This window comes from Xenia sp. Carnegie-2017, unplaced genomic scaffold, assembly GCF_021976095.1.
Source record: "Xenia sp. Carnegie-2017 unplaced genomic scaffold, XeniaSp_v1 HiC_scaffold_16, whole genome shotgun sequence".
Lineage (NCBI taxonomy): Eukaryota > Metazoa > Cnidaria > Anthozoa > Malacalcyonacea > Xeniidae > Xenia > Xenia sp. Carnegie-2017.
This window is the reverse complement of record NW_025813469.1, coordinates 4,466,907-4,490,181: the sequence shown is the minus strand read 5'-3', so window position 1 is coordinate 4,490,181 and position 23,275 is coordinate 4,466,907. Positions and strand designations below refer to the sequence as shown.

The window sequence follows — 23,275 nt, the reverse complement described above, 5'->3', positions numbered from 1 at the left end:
GCTTCATGCTTCATAATGTACAAATTACACGATGAACAATGCTAATGAAAATTTGCATTCTACTTGCGCCTACAGGTTGTTTATTGATAAAGACTAATGAACGCAGAACTTGCGGCTAAACGCATTTTTTTAATTTGCAAACTTTGAGGCTAAACGCATTTTTTTAATTTGCAAACTTTGAGGCTAAACGCATTTATAGTTTGCTTATGACGTAAATACAGCACGCATCTTTTTATATCAACTGCGCAACTACCGACGTGCTTTCGACTATCTTTGAAGATATGAAGATATGCAGGTATTAGTAAAATGTTTGCTTGCTCAGTATTGCCCTGCGATTTTTATAAATGTTGGGATGTATACCAGTATAGTTGTTGGTTTGGCATGCGTAGTCTTGTTCAGGGGCGGATCCAACTTCGTATATGAACTTAGGCACAATGTCGCACCGTTAGCGGGACTTTTCTAGGGGGGTCCAGGAGCATGTTCCCCCCGGTAAAATTTTAAAATTGGATTGCAGAAAACGCTATTTCCTGCGTTTTTGCAGTTGATTTTCTAAAATATTTATAACTGGAATGAGCTACAATTCTTGCTCATAAATCATCGATTTTTGACTGTTTCGCTCAATATCAGAGCTCATCAGCATGCCTAGGAAACTCGCAGAAAAATATGCTTTGAGGGCTTCTGACATGGACGGCCTGGTTCATTACAAACTTAGCCTAAACAAATTTTTTTACGCTTCATCAACTTTTATAAGGAATTTCATTTTATAATGGTCTAGTCATACCTATATGCTGATTATTATGCAAACGATTTTATGTCAACTTATAAAATGAAGTTTTTAACAAAAAAAGCAAAAAATGTTTACAGATGTCGATCGTCCAGGTAAGTAAAGTCCTGAGAACGATTGTTTGTGTTTATATTGACTGAGGTTAGCAGCAGTCATCTTTACAGTCAAGAGTTTAAAAAGGCATCAAAAACTTTCACTCCTTACTAGAAAGCTAGTTCAATTTTTCTTTTGTCTTTTGCAAAAAGATCTATAATCTTTTCTATATCTGGATTAATGTCCTGATGAATATACAATAAAGCAAGACCATTTAACCTGTCAGCAGCCATAGTACTTCTTGTATAGTTCTTTAATCTTCGCAAAGCAGAGAACAATCTCTCACACTCACAAGAAGTGACTGGAATAGTACTTAAGATCTTTAACAATACTTTTATGCTCTCAAAACCTGGGAAATTTACCTGTGAGATATACTATATGGATGAGCCTTAGTTGTCATGGTTGTCTTAGTAGGACCAGAAGGTGTAAACCTCAACTTTGTTTGTATACTGGGCTTTTTAGCTTGTGACAAGTGACTACTTCCCTTTCTTTTAGTTCCCTTCCCACCAAGTATCAAAGGCACATAATGATTTTGTTTGAATGCAGTTGCTTGAGGAGCTAAACCTTCAAAGCAAAACAAAACTCGCAAATAATTACTAGTGGAAGCACAAGCCCTAGATAGAATTCGAGGTTCAATTCTTTGGTTAAATAATAAATTCCCTTTACAAGCACAAGAGTATATGTCAGGATAATAAGAAAAAATGCTACAGGATGTAACTGAAGAGAGTGCCAACGAACAAACAAACACAGTCCATGACATATCTTTTGCATTTAACACAGCTTCTGCCCTGACCAGTTTAGCAACAGAGCAACCACTTCCAGCACTATCAATAGCTTCAGAAGAGACTGACATGGCCACCATGCTTGAGATAGAATCAAAGGATTTGTTATGCTGAGTTTCAAAAAGATTTGAAAAACATGGATGTTTTGCATAATAATCAGCAAATAAAAATAATTCTATAGAGGTCATCAGCTTCAAAATAGTCACCACAAAGTTGTCACCAACAAGCAGAATTGACAATGAACTATAGAGGCAGTTGCCATTTGTAGCAGATCTGAAATAATGTTATGTAAATTTCAAATATCATGCTTCAGTTTATTTTTGTATATCTTATCTTAAGTACACTATTGAACACATCAAGAAATAAATCAATAGAAACGTTTTAAGTATTATCGAAATTCGAAAATTTGTTTTGTCTTGAATCACATAAATAAACCACAAATGACAAATCCATCGGGCATCACATCAAGTCAATTTATATTTGCTTATATAGTCTTGTGTAAGCATGCATGCATAACATGTCATAAGTTTTCTAACCTTAAGGCAGCCAATTTGTGTTCTTTGTCTTGGCACTCTGCGGTATGTAAAATTCGACATTGATATTTCGGAAAATATCAACACCGAGATGATCCAACAAATTATCGTTGGTAACAATGCTGTTGACTTTCAGGCAATCCAACATCTCTCCGTAGAGTTGAGCCATAAAAGTCTCATCTTTCCTCGTAAAGGCATCTTCAACTCGATCAGTGAAAGATGCCATGCTTCTCATTAATATTGTTGGTTTTGAAGCTCAAAGATATGACCTCGGCTATCAGACGAATCAGCTATTACATCAACAGGGACAGTCGGGGACAGTCGGGGACAGTCTTAATCCGATGCTTAATCCAAGTCTTGGAAACAATAACATTGCTCAGTGAATGCACGTTGTTGCACAAATTTCTCATAATACTGTCCCTAGCCCGGACAATAGTTTATTTTTCTAATGCTTTCGTTGTGAGGACACAAAAAGTTTAATTAATTTTAGGATAAAGAATTCATGATCATTATCCACACATCGAAACAAACTACACCCTACCGAGACGAGATTCGAACCTGTAAACGACGCATAGAAAAAACCTCTAGGTCCTTTCGACCAAACGAGCTTCATTTCGCACCACTAAAATTGTTAGTTATTTTAACAAAGAGCATTTAAAATTTAATTTATTTTTTCACTTATGTGCAGAATTTAACTACGTCGCGTGCTTAATGTGACATAGTTTCGATCCGCCCCTGGTCTTGTTGTCTTAGCGCTTCCATATTTCAAATATTGGGCTGGATAGGAAAAAACGTTGGAAAACTTTGTCATGTCAACTTTTGGTACTTGTCAAAATTGGAGCATTAGTGTGTGAGTTTTGTTGAAATTGCTATATAATGGTCGTGGTAAGCGAGACATCAATAGGTGGAGTGCAGACAGTTGTTTATATTGCCTAGAAAAGCGCAATTGCCATGGTGTATTTTCAAAGAAGAACCCAAAGATTCCATTAAACAAAACACTCCCCCCCTAGTTCTTCGGTAAAATATAATGAAATTTCAACGTAGTGATCACCTAGGAAATTTGATTCACCTTATTCTCTTTTGAAAGCCATAAAATTTACACATGATCCTAGGCAACCCAGAAAATAACCCTCTGGCTTGCACAGACTTTTCGACATTTTTCATAAATATTAGCACAGTAAATCCACACAGGCTCCTTGTTTCACGACTTTCGGTTTTAAAAGGGCGGAGAAATTATTCAAAAAGGAGATTCAAGACTTATTTTTCACACATTGCAAGGAGGTTGGAGAATAACATTTTATTTTTCATTATTTAATGTTTTTAAATATACTTCTCGCTGAGAGCGGAAATACAACATGGATTTGTGGTGGTGTAATTTTAAAGATTATTCCGCGATTAACCAAATTTTAAGTGCCTTCTCGTTCTGCCGGCTTAAAATATCCAAAGTCCTAGTACCCTGTTTTATTCAACTTATGCTGTACATGTTGTCCATTTGTGTAACTGCCAATCACAACATGCTTTGTTCATGTGGAGTAAGCATTGAACTAAAATACATGGAACGCTAACTGTAATAGAAAAGACGAATAATTTTTTAAAGCCAAATTTTACAACCAGATACGCGTGGATAGTAAATCAATTATTACTCCGCGAGAGAATCTCGAAACACCAAATACGCGTGTCAGGGTGTAATCTCACGTGCCTGGGTGTAAGATTTGGCTTCAATTAATTGCTTTAGTTGGCGTTCCATGTAATTTAGTTCAAAGGGTGTAAGACTATATCACTGTCTTGGAAACACCTATTGAAAAAACACTTATTATTGTAATTTTGCTCATTATTGTGCCATTGAAATCAACTCTCACTCGTTAGTAATTTTCAAAGCTTTTGTAATTTCACTACTAAAATATAACATTTCTTTGTAAACTTGAAGCAAAAGTTTTTATAGAAAAAGTGCTTCATGATGGGAGAAATCGATGCTTTTGTCAGTTTTATGAAAATGGCAATGGCCAACTAAAACGAACGTTGTAGAAATTAGCTTAACTACTCCAAAAATCTCGGGGGGTCACGACACCATTCTTACACTCATGGGTGTGAATGTCGAAGTTTATCTTTCCACAACAAGACAAGCCATTATTTATATCAAAAATATTTCCAGCGCAGCAGACGTGTTTGCTGAAATGGTAATTCTTTTTTCCACAGCATAAAATCGGACCATTTCTGTCATTTACACTTTTTCCGCAACAAGAACTCAGGAAGAAATTGTATGCACGAGTTCCACAGCATTGATGGTGATACGGCGATCCGCTAGGACGAGTTGCTATTTTTCCATCACAGCACATATGGGTGACATGGTTAAAGGTGGATGATCCACAACAACGAGAGTTAACGGAACGGATTAAAATATTTCCATCACAGCACATATGGGTTTTATCGTTGTATGTTGAACGCCCGCAACAAGAGGCGCCCGCTGTTTCGTTTGCTGTCAGACCATAAATGTTTCCATTACAACAAACTTCATCTTGGTAATCATACACGCGAGTTCCACAGCAACGCATTTCAGTCTTGTTAGGACGCAGGATACCGTTACAACAAACGTGTGTGATTGAGTTATAGTTGCGATTTCCACAGCAATAAAGCCCATGCTTTCTGTCATTAATGCTTCCAGCGCAGCAAACACTGGTGCTAAATTGTAATTACGATTTCCGCAGCAGGCAGTCCCATCTTCTCTGCAATTGATGTTCCCATCACAGCAAACTTGACTACTGGAGTCGTATAGCTCTCCTCCACATAAAGACCGACGATTTCTCAATTTTCCCAAAGGCCCAGGAAGCAATTGAGCTTTGGCGCTTGCTAAGAAAAAAATGTTCGCAAATAAAAATTCCAAGCAAAATGTTAGACAAAGCAGTTGTAAACTTGAATTCTATTAGTTCATGAAATCATTTAAAACAATATGTTAGTAGTAATATTTAGTCCCGGGCACCTTTTCCTTCTGCAGAACATCCCACCATAAAATATATCTTACTTGATTGCATTCAACTTGGCAATCAAATTACGTACTAAATGTGTCATCACCCCAAAATTTTAGCTCTCACACGTCTGCTCAAAGCTTCACTGAAAGTAACACATACACAACATTCACGTACACCATTATCACCTAATGTAATGTAATCTAATCTTATCTAATCTAACCTATTATGTAGAATAGAATTTTTTAATTTTTCCAAAAGCTAAAAAAAAAGATAACTAATCACAGGAGTCTCCGACGATAATTTGACAGTTATTTTTGAAATAAAGATTTTTCATATCTTGATTGTGGGAAAGTGTTGCATTAGTCACAAGATTTTCTTGGATCTGTTGATTGACATGTTAATATTTTAAACATATTCTGACACATTCCCAAGTGAAATCATGCATGTCCTGCGGATAAGAAATGGTTTGATTTGAAAAGTCCAATCCAGAATCATAATTCTTTAGCTTCTTTTACAATGAAAATAATCGATCAATAAATCAATTACTTAATATGAGGCTAATTCCGAAATATTATTGGTTACAGTCAATTTAGATGCTGATTACATGAGCCCGGGTAACCGGGATTCAGCCGAGCGTTCAATCTTTTGACAAATGGAAACGAGTCAATACCTATCTTCAGGTAAATCTTCTTTAGCAATTTCACAATATTCTGATTTAAGAACTACGCAAAACATATAAAATCAAAACAAACAATTTGGCCTAATTCGAGAATCAAAACAGAAATGACTTGTGGCGCTTAACAACAGTTCTAATTTCAAAACAGTTTAAATGTTGCCCCCTTTCAATGCCTCAAACTACTCCACGCCTCACTGAACCCGATCAGCCGGGATCATGTAAACAGCGCCTTAGAAGGTACAGAGCTAGCACCCATTAAAATGTCTAAACGTGCGTAAGTGCATGTCAAAGACATTAGGTACTGCATCATCTGCCAATTCAGAAGATTGGATTGTGTCCAGAATGGTAAACTTAAACTAAGCCTTGACTCATACGTTGTATAAATATGATTTATTGCTGTTGATAAAGACGACTGACGATTGGGTCATTTCTCGTTATTCCATAATATTTTTCTCTTACTATGAATCGTCAATCATTATTTTATAGTTGAAAACTCAACGATTTTCTTTCGTCTAATGAGACGCTAATCCGCATTTAGCGACATCGTTTCATGTTGCTACAACTACCAACCGACAATCATACCACCCATACTATGATTTAGCAACGGTTTAGTTGCTTTTCAATTTCGTTGGGAAAAATACTTGATAATCAATCTTCATCCAGAAAATTTACGTTTTTTTATCATCTGAATAAAGAGAAAAATATACAACTCCATCTAGTTTTCTACGATCAAGGAAAAACCTCTAGAAATCGGATTTTCGGTCTTTTTTTACTTTATGAAGAACTTGTGACGACAGACAGCAACAGTTTATAAAGCAAAAATGTAAGTCTTCAAATCAGATAGTTGCATAAATTTTTTGAGCCCCTAAAGGAATGTCGACAAGTAATTGATAAGTTCGTCTTTGAACACATGGTTGAACATTACGAGTCTGCACTTCGGTTTCAAATGAGTTGGCGTCAACCAACCGTTAATTTGGGTGGTGGGGCGTATTGTAATGACAAACAGCAACAGCTTAAAGAACGGAATGTAAGTCTTTAAATGACAAAGTTAAATAAATTTTCGAGTTCCTGAAGGGAATGTTGACATGTAGTTGGTAAGTTCGTTTTTGAACACATGGTTTAACAAATCTGGATTTCGGGTTCAAATGAGTTGGCGTCAATCCACCGTTAATTTGGGAAGGGGGAGGGGCATGTTCACATGTTTTGCTGTGCTTTTCTAGAAAGTTTCTTTCGAAAACGATTTCATCAAACGAAATCAGCCTGGCATAGCACAACACATGCATACAGTCGCACTCATTTAACATTATATTCACACCCGTATTGAAATGTTAGTGAAGTGGTAAAGTTCGCCAAGCCTTACGAAATGTTAAGTAATTGAACAACCTGAGCAACAATACATGAACTATAAGGATACATATTTAAACAAATCTTACCAAATGCAATGGCAAGGATTGCGCACATCAGCATCAGTTTCATCTTCAATGAATTGATATTGTAATCTATTGTCTCTCGAGTTCACGTCGACTCCGACACTCTTCGTCTATAGTTTTGCTTCAAATGTCAACGACCTGTGCATCCACAGCTGTTTGTACGATTACAGCCGGATATGACGTCAACTTCAATGTCAGTTACATACAGCAATCTTCTTTTAAAGTTCTTACAACTAATCAGGTAGGGCACGCAAGGATTACAAGGACATATTGCAAACGAAAAATTGCATTCTACATGCGCCTACAGGCTGTTAATTGACAAAGACTGATGAACGCAGAATTTGCGGCCAAACCCATTTTTTTAATTTGGAAACTTTGAGGCTAAACCCATTTATAGTTTGCTTATGAGGCAAATACAGCACGTATCTTTTTACAGCTACAGCGAAACTACAGACGTGCTTTGGTTTGGACAATCTTTGAAGATTTGGAGACATGTATGAGTAAAAACGTTGGTTTGCTCAGTCTTGCCCGGCGATCTTTATAAATGTTGGGATGTATACAAGTTTTTCATTTGGCATGCATAGTCTTGTCGTCATCCTTAAAATATTGGGCTGGATACGAACAAACGTGGGAAAACTCTGCTTTGCGGCCTTGTGCTACTTGTCAAAATTAAGTAGTATTGTGTGAAAACGAGTCTTGTTGGAATTACTATAATGGTCGTGATAATAAGTAAGACATCGAGAAGTTCAGACAGACAGTTGTATATATTACCTTGAAAAGTGCGACAATTGCCAAGGTAAATAACCAAAGAATAAACACAATAAACCAAAGACGTTTTAAAAGAACTGACTTCTCAAATAAAAGGTTTACAAAATACCCCCATTCCCGAGTTCTTGGGTGGAATAAAATGAAATTTTATCGTAGTGATCACCTAGAAAATTGGGTTCCCTTTATTTGCATTTAAAACCACGAAGTGTACCCAAGATTCAAGGACAGCCAGAAACTAACCCTGTGTTTTTCAATTTTAAAAGGGCGGAGAAAATTATTCAAAAAGGAGAATAAAGCCTTATTTTTCAAAGATTGCAAGGAGATGGGATGAAAACATTTTATTTTCCATTATTTATTGTGTTTCTAAATACTTCTCACCGAGAGCATAACTACAACATTATTAATTTGTGGTGGTGAAAATTTAAAGTTTATTTCCGTGATTAACCGAATTTTAAGTACCTTCCCGTTCTGCCTACTTATAATATCCATAGCCCCTGTCCCTCGTTTTATTAAACTTATGGTGTACAACTCAATTTGTTGAACTGCCAATTACAACATGATTTGCTCATGTGGTGTAAGACACATATCTTTGTCTTGGATAGGCGTAGTCAAAAAAAACACTGATTATTGTGATTTTGCTCATCATGATAATTTTGCCAAAAGCTGAAGATGGCATCACACCCACGAGATGACCAACATTTTAAAATTCTTGTACAAGTGGCTGTCGAATTCGCAAGGTTTCTTCAGGAACTGAAATTCTATTGCGTCTCAAGACAATCACGTGTGTGAACGAATCGTCAACAGCTCGTTACTTCCTCATTTCTGCCAACGGTATATCAAAATTTGGCCTCACATAATTATATACGAAAACAGTTTGCATCTCATTTTTTTTCTTTAATGGCTTCATTGTGCTAAGAGTCCTTTAAACGTTTAAGCAGCATCAAAGCAGCAGAGTCAAATCTTCAGAAAATGGTGATCTTGTCCACACTTCTTCCAAAGAAACGGACAACCCATTGTTGAAAAGAAAATTGACAATTCTTGCAGTTGACAAAATGAGAAACGTTTTTTGTCGCTCGTTATCATTCATTAACGGATAACACGTGGTCAAAAAATTTTTTTTCAAAAGTGAACACCACTCCAAAACCATTTACACTTTTGTGATGTCAATCACTTCCATGCACCACAAAAAAACATCAAGCTAAATAGCGCGGCAAAAATTATTCCATAACATAAAGCAAGTGCAAAATATACAGTTATTAAGTTGAAAAACTGCATATATCAATCACTTGGATGCTGTGTGATAGCAGATACAACTTGATTGACTCCTCGACTTGTGCTGACATAGTAAAAATTGTGCAATTTCGTGTGGAAACAACATTACCTTATGATATCGATACAACAATACGCTTATATGATCATTTCGTAAATTTGCAAATCGCTGCTTCCGCACAGATACATCACTTGAAATCATAACAAAAAATTTTAATTTTCTTCAATACATGCATAATGTGACTCGGTTTGCTTTATTCGATTCTTTAAGATCGTATCGCATCTTTCACCTTCCAATTTCAAAGACATTCCAGATTCATTTGGCACCAAAGTAACATAAGTGCCGTTTTCTGGGCGATTGTCGGCACTTTGATACAAGATTTCATCGTATCCTTCAGCCTCCGATATCTTGTTGTACACTTCATAATTACTTAGCGTCCGCATGTTTTCATGCTCCACGCCAGGTCCCCGCACGGCTAAATGTCTATCACAATTAAAATTTTCTGTACGATTGACAGCATGTTTAGAACCGAAAATCACAGAATTCTTCCCCCTCTCATTAGGATTATAATTCGAGTTTTTAAGGCGATGACGCTCGTGGTTCTGCGACAATTCAGAGGAAACGGGAGAGCTCGCTCCATACAATATTTCATCGGAATAATCAGCAGGTAGCAAAGAGAGAGAAAACGGATCCTTAACAATCATCTTATCAAAATCCTTACATGCCAATGTGCAAGGGAGAGAAAAACAATTTTGGTCACAAATCTGATGTGAGTGTTTTGAGCCTGCAATGCTTTCGTCGAAACGTTCAGGTTTTCCCTCAAATTGTTTACCTGTGTTTAGATCGCGATTATTGCCAGTAGCTAAAACGGCATCATTTGACACATCTGGCTCTGCCTTCAACGTTTTATCAAGCCATGTCAATATTTCATTTATACTAGCATTAGTGTTGATCCATCCCTCAATGATATTCTTAGTGGAAAATATTGAAGTCAGTTGCTCGTTCTGACTAAAAGAATCTACCTGAGTGTGAGCGAGGTATAGTTCAAAACCCACACACAGCACTTGACTTTTGTCGACTTTACCTAGCTTTAAAATGCCTGCCGAGGAGGATTTATCATATCCAATTAGTTTAAATACATAGTAAATCACGCTGCTAGATAACCATTGTCCTATGTTGTACTTGAAAAATCCCGTGTACTCCTTAATAATCGAGAAAAAAACATATTGAAACAGACAAAAAGCAATAATTGGATGCCCAAGGAAACTCGGCTTGCCAACGCCAGAAAAATACATAATGTAGTTATAATCATGTAGCACGCCCTTAAACAGTTTAAATGGTTAAATGCCACGTAATCGTGATGCAAAAAAGGCTCATTCCGACAATAAACAGTCGACTTTGGCCCCATCTACATGAGAAGTAAAACCGGTACAAGCTCGTGTCGGTTATAATAAGAAACTATTGGATGAGGTTGAGCACGATATCAAGAATTATTCAGACCGATGTCATTGTTATCTGCCGAAGCGAACACGAGGCGTATAACATTGACAGAGAATTATCTGCAGGTAGTTGACCAATCACAGCCGAGAATGTTCACATAGTGAATAAAAAATTCTTGATATCTGTAGGTTATGACGTCATAACCTACAGATAATAGTTTCAACAAATATGGCCGCCATTAAAAGCCGGTTTTGAAAACAAATCAAACAACAGCGATGTTTGCCACAGCTTCTAAAAAGGATGTGAAAGCTTTTAAAAGAAAAGGCTACGGAAAACACTAAAAAAGTGGCGAAGCTAGCTTTGAACACATTTACAACATATTTAAACGGGGAGGAAAATACCTCAGAGCCTTTTAAACTCAAATGAAAGTTCCGATCGGTTTGAAATGAACACAACGCGGGCGCAAAAAAGCTAAGGACAAAAACCAAACGGCAGACAAGCGTAAAAATAGCGTGCGAAGGAGGCGCTATGCAGACGAGGATTTTTCATTATTTCGTGTCAATCGCATGTAAAAATTCAAAAAATTATGATTTTCAACCCGGTTTGACTTCCCTGCCTTATGCAAAACATGACGTTTAGCGAAAAAACAAAAGCCACTCAGATAGCACGAGTTATTAACATGATCACGTGAAATACACGAATCTTGCATTTCCGCATTCCACAGATGTCGAGAAACGAAAACTACGTATTACAAGAGTAAAAAATGACATGCTTTCTCTCGATTTGTTTTAAATCAATATGAAACGAATTTTCTAGATAAAGCACAATTATTTTTAATCGGCTTCATTTAATGACTTGAAAAACGTGCTTTCAAAGATCGTCACGAATTCCAACTGTTCAAAGTTCGAAGTTTGAAGGTCACGATCACAGATGCACATGTGCTACATTAAATAAAGTAATTCATTTTGGAAATTACTAATTTTGCATAAAAATAGCTAATGTATGTTTTAAAGTGCATACGAAAGAAAAATTTGTTTTCAAGAATGAAAAATTTGTTTTCAAGAACAAAGACCTGTCAAAATTGCAAAGTGAATTTTTTCAAAAAACTACTGATTCAGTGCATGATTTTCGATTTCATATGGAAGATACTTGAATTGGTTGTAATTGGTTGGATTTCAACTTAAAATATAAAATTTATCGCATCGTTAAAATGAGAATGCGTTCACTTTTTTGTGAACAGTAAAAATCATACGTACTTTGATTGTGTGAAACTCCTTACACCAAGGTCTTTTCAATATCCCAACAGCGTACTTTTCAAAAATGCGCAGTATTTTGGCGATAAGCTGCAAACCCTTCACACTATTTTTTTCCACCCTTTCCAATATATCTGATAGAATCGCGTGGATTGGAAGAATACAGAAGCATTCCATTATGCTATGCTGCTCCAAAAATTGGAAACTACTTTCTTTTACTGGCTTCTCTGAATCCTCGTTCAGAGTGAAATTTTTGTAATCCTCTTTCAGCTGATCCTTCATCTAAATGCAACAAAAAGACGACATAAGCTTTTAACGGCGCACTACTTCAATATTTTTCTACGCTACGTCAATAAAGACGTCCCAACAAATGTCAGAGAGAAATGCATATGGTCAGCTTCTGCTAATTGGTCCAAAGACTTTTAGACGTGAAAAGCCACAAGCCAAATGAGATTTCTATTTTTGTCAATGAAAACTGCCACATGTATGTGCTGAATTGTGCCAGCAAATGTTGCTGACATCCAAGGTTTTAACTTACCACACGGTCACTGTTATGAAGACTGGGCATTTCTGTTTTTAAAGATCCCCAACTTTGGATAACTGCTTTTGTTTTATTTTGAAGGTCTGGAAAAAAAGTGAACATATTTGTGAGCCAGTTCACAGGGATTACAGCTCAGAACAAACCAAACTAACATTGGCTACAGTTTTCATGACGTGAAAACTCAGGAAAAAATCAGACAATTCACGCTCCAACCCAGTTCTGAGAATGTGAAAATGCCAACAACAAGTGAATACTGATGGAAAATTATTGGTCAACCTTAATTGCTAGGAAGTAATAAGCCTAAATTACTTCGATATGATTAAAGTGAGCAATGTTAACAAGGTGCATGTAAGTATGAGCAAAATTAGTGCAGCAGCATGGCAGTAGACAAATACTTGGAGAGGGGGGGGGCTATACTAATATATGCATGTTCCACTTTATTAAGTTCTATTGAAATTAACAGTTATTACCGATTACAACTTATGAATATATGAAGTTAGCCCAACAATTATCAATTTGCCACATTCCGTGTGTAGTGACAAATTCAGACAGATACTTTACTACAGCATATCAAAAGTGTTTAGTGTTCATTTAATTGAAAAACAATGAAAAAAATTAATCAAAATGAATAAATAGTTTAGCTATAACATTTTTGCATAGCTGGTGCTAAAATTTTGGGTGGTTTTGCCAATGATTAAATACATAACTCTCATATAACTTTGCCATGTTTTGCTACTATAGCAAATTCAAAGAAAATTGAGCTGCTCTAGTTTATAATACAGGACACAGCGTTTTCTGAGCATGTATATTGTACTTCTCTGTATGTCTAAATTATTAAAGCTCGAAATGAATTTACTCAACATACCATTAGTCAGCAAGATGAAAGTGAAGATAAAAGAACAGTATCAATAACCATTTGTGTTTCATATTTCATTAATACAAATCAAAAGCAACCAAAATTTCATTTCAAACAAGCATAGGCAATGAATTCTTGCTTTCAGCAGTATGATTTAAAAGAAGCTAATGCAGTCAACATTCTTTTTGATTGCTAAAGTGACTTAGTTTCAGAACGCACAGAGACGTCTGCAGAAGCCAATATAGTTGCACAACAAGTCAAATTTCAATTTCTCAGAGACCATATAGTGCAAAGCAGCTGAAATGCTGAATATGGTGATAATCTAGCATTTCCTTAAACGCATTGCTTTAAAATTACCTCATGTTTTCATTAATTATCAGCACAAAAATTCTTCCGATGTGAATCTTTTAGCAGCACTAAATACTAACTCAAATTCAAGAATTCTGTAACTAAGAATTAAAGAACATGCCATGCTCTCAAGTTTCACTTTCAGCTGTTGCAAACATGAAATATCTTGGAATTGATGAATTTCTACTCTAACCATACTAGGAATTGAACTACACATTCACCCATTTTCACGCTTTCAATAAACCTTAACTCCTATTTCATAACAAAATTTTATAAAATCGTTGAAGCAAATATGTTGTTTACTTACTTTGCTGTGGCCATTTTGAAGGATTTCGTATAAAGAACGTGTTCACATTAGACAACTAACACATGTTTACTTTTATAGCACAGCTTAACAAAACTTTGTAATGATGAATACGCATTTTTTGCCAAATAAAAGATTTGGGAAAAATCCAACGCAATACGTTGTTCAACACGAAGAGAAATAAATAAGTAATTATTAATCATCCATATCAAAAACGGATATTACAAAGACGCAAATATGGCTCGGCGGGTCATATCCGGTCTTTTTCTTTCCACAAACAAAAGAGTCTTCAGAATTTTGAATCTCTTTAATGCGTGGCGGTAATTTATTTTATCTTATAAAATTTCAGTTATATTACGAAATCTGACATTGGGTTTCGCGAATGAGCGATGCTGTATAAAAATAAGTCGTTTCACGAGTTAAAATTTGACAAGGTAAAATATCAAATCACACATTGCGAAGGAGAATAATTTTAAATAGCTGTAATTTCTTAGCCACGTCATTATGCTAAACGCAGGTGAGATGAATAATACGAAATGCACATGACGTTTTGCCCTACATGACTGTCAAAAATTGTCGGAGTATTCTCAAACAGAAATTTATCAAACATTGAACCTCACACCGGAACTCCGTTCGTTCAAATATTAGCTGTCGCACGAATATATATTTTTCCATCACATAAATATTTCAAAGCGTGTGCAGTCAAGCAACTGGAAATTTGCTTTTAAAAGATCGATCGAAAACATTCTATTTGTGCTCGAAAATATTATCGTTTTTCTTAAATGTAAAACCGATTTTCGCAAAAATTCGAATCGATTTCTGCAATTTGCAATGTCATTGTCCTAAATTTATATATTATATATATTTATCTCTGATATTTGATTGCATAAGTGAATGCGGTTAGCCCGATCAGTGTTCCTATTGGTCAACAAATGCAGCGGCTTGGCTGCCTTCTGATTAAAGAGCCAATGACAGCCAACATGACTTATCCACTGTGGAATCCATATTTGCATTTTCCGAACGTGATAGAATTATCCGGAGAACTATTTTGTCAGTTATGGACTTAAAAGCTAGAAAATTGATGGGTAGAGTGTTTTAATGTTGCTGTTCCTGCGAAGCGAATTGATATATTTGAATAATAATGCCAAAGTAAAAGTACACATCTAAACATTGTCAGAAGTTGGCATTTGATCAAAGCATCTGCCAATTGTTTTCGAATGACCGGAACTTTTTCGAACAATCCTCAGTAAAATCTTTCAAATGTTAGACTTGGACAATGTTAAAATCACACTCCAAGATTTATTAATACAAGCATACGTCTTTTCTCTGGTATTCTGTGGCACCTACGGGCCACAGAATTCGCAAAACCCACTCATGAGTCGTGATGACTATGCCAAGAACTAACAATTTGAACGATTGAAATTAGGGAAACTTTATATTGACACCTCAATGGCGGTTAATTTGAATTTATGATTTGAAAATTTGAATCAAGTTTAGTTGTAAAAGGACTGCGTTTTTTTCCAATTGTCTAATAAATTCGCGTATCTTGTGTGTCCTGCAAAAACTCAAATGTTTATATAGTAAGCATTTCTCTTAGAAAAGATGATTCCTGGACGTCCTGAAGTTGTGAATTTCGATGAATATGGTTTCGCCATTTTCGCCGAAGGAAGTCTTTTTGCTGCCGATGACAACAAATGCCATTGCTACAGGTTATATGAGAAGACTTTTAGTTGATCTTAACTTATAATTTTCTAGTAGTTTCAAATCTATGTATGAAGATATTTTAGCATGCCTGACTGAAAATGAAAATCATTCATCAAGTGAGCTACTAAGATTTACATGTTTTTGAGTATAATCGTTTACGGTTTTAATACATCGTATTTTCTTAAGCCAGTTTTGCCACAGAATATTCACATAAGGCATATTTGTCACTCAGCTATTGCAGTAAAAAGAAGAAATACACCTTGACATGAACTGGTTGAATGACAAACCAATGGTGTACTTATAGCACTTACGTACACAAAATCATTGGATTCTAATTCAGCTTGTTGATGTTTTCTCAATTGCGAAGACTTCCATTTTTGTTGGTCACACACAATCACTTGACATAAAAAATTTGCCTTTTGTACCTCTTAGAAGGATATTGAAAAACTATTACAGCATATGTTTTCAAATAAATGACCTTAAGAGTTTCGACATAGTTTAAATATCCATACTTTGTAAGGTCTTAAATATTGTCTATGCTTTGAGTCAAGAATAACAACAGAAAACAAAATTGTCACACATATGATTGGACTCAAGTGAGATCTGCTCTAATTCATATCTGCACAGAAAATATTAAGTTGATTATAAAGCATAGCCTTATGTCAAAAAACCATGACCAGCCGACAATTAAAAGAAGTATAATATAAAACAAATAATATTCTGTCAGAGGATGACTTTGAAATAAAGTCGAAAATTTACAGTTTACTTCTTGTCTTGTTTTGATTCATATTTTGCAATCTCAAGATGTCTTGCTTCTTCGGAATTTGTTTTATATTATAGCCTTATGTGATAGGTAATAACTTCTGAAAACATGGTCTGGTCATCAGTGATGTAACAACATTACCTTGAAAAAAGTTATTATTGGAGAAGGTGGAAATGGATGTTTAAATTTATTTTATGGACATTGAATTTATATTTGAACAGTTTTTTGACAAAACAATCGAAAAGTTTACAAAGAGATTTTGTTTGTTCATTAAAGTAATTAGTACATATTATGAAATAGAAACAATAAAACATGTGCACTGCTTGGTCTGTAGTCAAGCTTGCATTAGCATGTGTAAACCATTCAGAGCTATATCATTTAAATCAATTAAAGCAAATTTGCAAAATCAATCATGAATATATGTTATAGGACAAAAATTTATCTGTTTTGCATTGTTATAGTTTTGTAAAAAAAAATCAAAGATGTTTCTGGGTTTGCAGTAGCTTATGAAAACTTTGGAGACATTTGGAAGAACTCTTGAGTATGTGAAAACATTACAATCTCTGGCTAGCATCGACTTGCTCTCATGTTCTTCCAAAAGGTCTGTTCAGTTTGCATAAACTTGTGCAAACACAGTAAATGTCTTTTATTTCTCAATTCCAAACACTTTGCCCTTTTTGTTTATTGTTTGTATTGAAAATCATTGATAATTTATAAAAACGTTTGATGTGATTGTTTTTTAATGAAAGCAGTTATATTGCCCTGTCACAAGTTTAGTAATGTAATGCAACATCCCAAATATTACAATTTTTCATGTCTTTACAAATCCACCCCATCCCATGCCTGATGATGAATCTGATACTTATCCAAAATAACCCATAGGTGCTTTTTTAGCAATTCACCTCCTTCATGACTCATCTATATCACATTTACCTCTTTGATCCTTAATAGAATCTCAAATTTTAACAGCAATGCAATTTCTTCATTTCATGCAGCCTCCATAAAGAATCGGTTTGTGATGAGGATGGTTTTCAAGGATTGTGGAATAATGTAAAAAAAAGCCTGGATCCAAATACTTCTTGTTCACCCCAAAAGGTTTGTTCATTATGTTAGGGATTACCTCACAGGTTTCTCTCGTTATTTCACACACCACCATTTCACACACCAACATTTTACACACCGCCATTTCACACACCCCCATTTCACACACCAACATTTTACACACCACCATTTCACACACCACCATTTCACACACCAACATTTTACACACCGCCATTTCACACACTTGTAATGAACTTATATTGCCGTTTTTCAACCACTGATGTTGCGAAGTTTTTGTGGTTACGGATCGACGGGGGGTGGGGTGGTGGGAGATACCAAATGGGAAATGACCAGCCTGCATTGCCCTTATTGTTTGGCTGAAAACGGGCATTTCAGACCTAATTATGCTTGTTTTAACGAACTTATAGCAAAATGGATATATGTACATGTGATAATTAAAAGCCGGAAAAGTCTAATTTTCATCTGTCCCACTTTCGTACTCTTTGGCGATACAAATGCTTTACAGGTCTTCCTTTTCATTTGATAGTTGAGTTTTCGCAGTGACGACACACGGGATTGTCGACTTTGGCCTTTTCGAAGTGCTCCCAAACTACGCTTGGCATGATTTGCTATTAGTTAGACTTTTTTCACATATACGAGAACTGTTGCTATGTCTATCAATTTTTCAATTTAATGTGGCGTATTTATAGTGTTGCTGGCGATGACTCATAGCTAGATCAAATTAAAACTTAGCCAACAATTGCCGCGTGCTGGTTATGACTCATACATCAAATTGCTGAAAGTTAGCCAACAATTGCTGCACACGTGTGATTGGTTCTTTGGATTAATAATAGTATACAAAACCATTTAAAAACCGCTCTAAAGACATTAAAAAACCGGCATATTTTTCGATATTTTCGGTATATCGATATTTCGATATACCGAAAAAACCAATATCGATATAAACCGATATAAAAAAACGATATATATCGATATTTTGATGTACCGCAACAGCCTAGATAGTACTTCAGTAGCTGTATAAGTGTTATGTGTTAAAGAAGGAGAAAACCCCACAAAAATTGTAACTTGGTTGTGCGAAAATGTAGTGAAATGGGACCGATAAAATGTATACGATTGAGCCAATATCCGGTTTCACTTTTTGTACTTATTGCATACGTCAATGCGTTATCCAATATATCCTTATTAGGCAATATCATATCTGTCTTTAGCTTATTTTAACTTTGTATCCCATGTACATTCAAGCTCTTCTCAAATCTTACAATAACTTTACTAAAAAATGTCTCTCTAAAGCTACATTTGGCCAAACCAAACATCAAAAATGGGAAATTTTGCCTTTATTATCAAGTGAATTAGCATTTGGTCCGTTTTAAATGGTTCGAACTGCTCTGTACCTTTTTCATCTCATCCTTGAGTGAGCTTTGTTGGCCTTTGATTAAATATATTCTCGCCCTTTACATTCCCAGACAGATTCCCAATACGGAAGTTTAAAAAATGCTATCTCGTGAGAAAATTTACATATCGCAGTTTCTCACTCAATATTGTCACAATGCCAATACCATTTTAGTCGAATTATGACTTTCCAATTTCTGGCAAAAAGTTGGCTCGCTTTTCATTTCCAGTGTGTCAAGTCATCTAACGAGCATTCATTTGAACAGCAAGATGAGAGAATAGAGCAATGGGTTTTGGGGAGGGGGCACCGACCATTTATGACTTACTTTTTTGCTCAGTTTGAGATTAAATGAATCATCTCAGGCTTATTAAATTTCAGTGTGTATACGACGATTAATTCGTGCAGTAAGACCTTCCGTGAAACTTACTTTACATTACTTTATTCTTAAACTGCTTAATTAGTACAGGAAGAATTCCTCAAAATGCTGTCGAAGTTTGACACACGCTAGGCACTATTGTTTTCGTTGCCAATTTCTTGTGGTTTAGTTAAGGAGTTTTATCAAGAAAGGAATACCCTCGTCACTGAGAGGAGAATTCTGGCAACTTGTTGCTGGAAGCAAGCTCCTGGCAAAACAAGCTGACTTTGTTTATCAGGTATTTAACATGTGTGTTTCATGAAGTTTTTAGTTATCCATATGATCTACCCACCTGGTGATCTCAAAATAGACGCATTGATTATCTGACGTCGTTTTTAACGATGGTTTGTGTCCATTTAAGTAAAACTTTTCTTGTGCTTGAGATAACTTTTTGTTCTATCCCAAGGACCGGTTGCACGGGAGGCGGGTGTATTGCTGTCCAACCGATAACTCGCTTTCAACTTCAACGGATACGTTTCATCCAATGTTTAATTTGCTTTGAGCGATGCTTTAACAACTTTAATCCATTGGATAAAAATCGCTATCCACTGGGTATATTTATTTATAGCTTAGAGGAAGTTTAATTTCACTTTCCAATGGAAAAAAGTGGTCACATGAAGCACCTTCAAGTCATGTTCTTAGCAGGATCTGCCAAGCGCTTCCACGAAAGCTCGATCACTGTGTGAATTTCCAAAAACCTGAAAGGATAAGAACTAATGAAGGAAAGGTTATCTGAATATTTTGCATATCAGTAGCTGAAGACCTTCAAGGAACAAACCTGGACAATGGTGATCTTTTGTAAGACAGTGGCTATGCCTGCCTTCATTTCATGTCTTATCCAAATCCTCAAACATTGCTCGAACGTGTGTTTTCAATAAGTGGCTGAGCCGCTGAAGAGCACTCGCTCTACAACAAAAAGAAATTTTGGTATTTTTAGAAGGCTGTTGAATGTTTTACATACCAAATCCGAATGAGACATGAAAGAGCGTGGATCAGAGCTGTGTTTGTTTTACTCGACAAAGCAATAGATTTTAATGAACCATAGAATGAACCTGACAGTGAAGATAATGAAGATTTAGTTGTTGTCACTGAATATTAAAATCATTAGACAGAACATACTGTTTGAAATCAATAAAAGGATCGTTACCTAAAATTGTTTCATCTCCTACCAAATGGAACGAACATTGTTTGCCATTTCATACGAAAACCGCTCAACATATTGATAGCTAGATGTGTATGATAATTTATCCAATTTTGCAAATATAGAATCACATATATTTGCATTATTCACTGCAAAAGCTACTTTTTGTGCCAAGCATTTTCATCCCCTTATTCATTGGATAGCGGATGGAACTAACCAATGGGTAAGATGGATAGCGGATGGAACTAACCAATGAATAAGAGTTATCGACGGGATCAGCTCTCCTCCCTTCGTGCAATCGACCCCTGGGCATGAACAAAAATATACATATCTATACTATCATTTCCTTTCGGAGACTTTTGTCATAATGTGTTGATGAACCAATATGTTGATCCCTTTTTTGGGTATTTGATTGAAATGTGATAGTCATCTGCCACAGAATTTGAGCACTGAGCATGCGCACAATCATCGAGTGTGATGTTATGCCAAATTTTTCAGGAGAAATTGCTGGAAGTTCGTGAAATGCTCGTGGATCTTGGCGTGACGGAATACAATAGCAAGACTACGGCAAGGGTCATTGGGAGAATGATAGGTACACCAAGGATTGTCTAGAATATGTATTACATTCTCGAAAGTGCGAGGATAATTGTGAGCAAGCCAATATGAACTACTATTTGAAACTGCGCTTGTGCCTTTTTACAAAAACATTGCGTTCTAAGCAGTGGCGTCTCCAGCTCGATAATTAGGGGGGATTTTATTCATATATTCATGTTTTTCCGTATTACAGCTATTTGCAATTGACCGTGGGGCGTGCATAAATTAACTTTTGTTATAGTTCAAAACTTAACGTTACTAACGGCGAAAGGCTGATTTCTATTCAGTGCAAATTGCCATGCGATCGACTTTTTGCAAACACTTTCTTTTGAATTGTGTACAGCAGTGTGAAACTGTTCCGGTCGACAGCTTACAACTGAAAAGAAAGTGATCAGAAAATGTCGACCGCGAGACAATTTGCACTGAATGGAAATCAGCCTTTACTAATTGTTGCTAAGGCGTACGCGTTTGGTTATGGAAGATGTTGTTTTTATTTGAAAAAAAGAGTCACATGTTGAAATATAGCAAGTTTGAAATCAAACGACGTTTGGAAACGTAAAATTCTATCGCTGGGTATAAGACTTTAAATTAGTATTGGTGAGACATATTGTGTCTCTGTCGTAGACTTGGAGAGCAGCACTTTGTTATTAACCAATGCTATCTCAGGGTTACGCTTTCGCAACAATCAGATAGCTGTTTAGCAACGTCAAGTTTTGAAACCATAACTAAAGTTAAATTTATGCACGTCGCACGGGCAATTTTGAAATCAGTTGTTTCTCAGGGATTAAAACATGAATATACGAATGTTGCCCCCTCACTTATTGAGCTGGTGACGCCACCACAGTACAGTGAATATACGGTAGAGCCACTCCATTGAATATTTTCGTGCCACACATATCGTATTACACATGTGATCAAAGTGGCAGCCAGTCAATTGCTTTTTTGACCAATAGGAATGATAAAATAGCTAACGGCAGCCAGTAATCTAATCAAGTAAACAGCAGCCAGCTGCACACGAAGTGGACCTACTGTATGTTCCCTATACTGTGATGCCACTGATCCTAAGATAAGGCCTTTTCCGAAGGGAGATTTTACGAGATCCAAAACATTCTTTCGCTTTTGTTACAGTGCACTTTTTACCGTTGTAACCATGTATTGAGAACGTGGACATCATTTCAAATTTAGATTCCTTTGAGAATGAAGATGACGATCTCCAGAAAACCGACAAAAAATTGAATACAGATGAACGTAGCAAGCTGAATGCTTTCAGACAAGCTCTTCTCGATGCAGGTAACGGATGAGTCCAGTAAGGTTGAGAAAAAGGTCGCGGCTTCTCTCCATTTTTTTCATTCATCACGTATTGATATCCAGAAGGAAAAACGGGGAAGTGATGATCCAGGAACGATTTATTGATTTCAGTAAATATGAAATCATCTTTTGCAGAGCGATGACGTATGCTTCGAATGTAGAGAATTTTTGGAAAAAATCTGTTATTGTTTGCATATAAATAGGTGAATTCCCTGCAGAAATTTCGAAATACAATAAGGTACAGAAATTTCGAGTGTTAATGAAAAATTAGGGAAACGTTTGCAAGCTTTCCAGCTAGGTCAACCAAAACAACGACATGTGATGCTCTCAATTTCTCTGATTTTCTCTCTCGCTTTCTTTCAGAAAGAGAAATTAGTTGTTGAATAAAATTGCCTTGATACTAAGTGCAACTTATGTTTACGAAACAGATGTGATGTGAAAGTTAGTGCGCTTCAAACAAAAGTATTTTGAAAATGGATTTCAAAAGCCAACCTAAAACAACGATGTGTTGTCACCAATACAACTGCATCGCCAACAGAAGTTTTCTGTAATTTATTAAGAAACAATGGCCATGTAGCTATTTTTGTGGGACTAAGAACTAAGAGGCTGTTTTCATGAATCCGGCTAACCGAGATTCAACGAGGCGTGAAAGGATTTTGAGGCATTAAAAGTAGTAAAAACTTTAAGCAAAAAAATTACAAAAACTACAATCGTTCAGTCCCACAAGTCATTCCTGTTGTAATTATCAAATTAGGCATCAATAGTAATTGTCATGTTAAATGCTTCGCGTATTTATAAAGTCAGAATATTGTAAAAATGATCAAGAAGATTTATCTGATGATAAGTGTTGAATC

The 23,275-nt window shown here is 35.9% G+C and overlaps 1 protein-coding gene across 1 annotated transcript in view; it reads left to right on the top strand.

The window, feature by feature from the left end:
- Window positions 1–15,060: 15,060 nt before the first annotated feature.
- The window catches only part of LOC124436625 (TBC1 domain family member 10B-like), a 34,438-nt gene continuing 26,223 nt past the window's right edge, over window positions 15,061–23,275 (top strand). Inside the window, exons 1-6 of the mRNA XM_046986590.1 lie at window positions 15,061–15,129; window positions 15,642–15,753; window positions 17,507–17,606; window positions 19,509–19,616; window positions 21,018–21,111; window positions 22,299–22,403. Coding sequence (XP_046842546.1) covers window positions 15,102–15,129; window positions 15,642–15,753; window positions 17,507–17,606; window positions 19,509–19,616; window positions 21,018–21,111; window positions 22,299–22,403 — 547 coding nt within the window. The 5' untranslated portion in view covers window positions 15,061–15,101. The remainder of the gene's footprint in view (window positions 15,130–15,641; window positions 15,754–17,506; window positions 17,607–19,508; window positions 19,617–21,017; window positions 21,112–22,298; window positions 22,404–23,275) is intronic.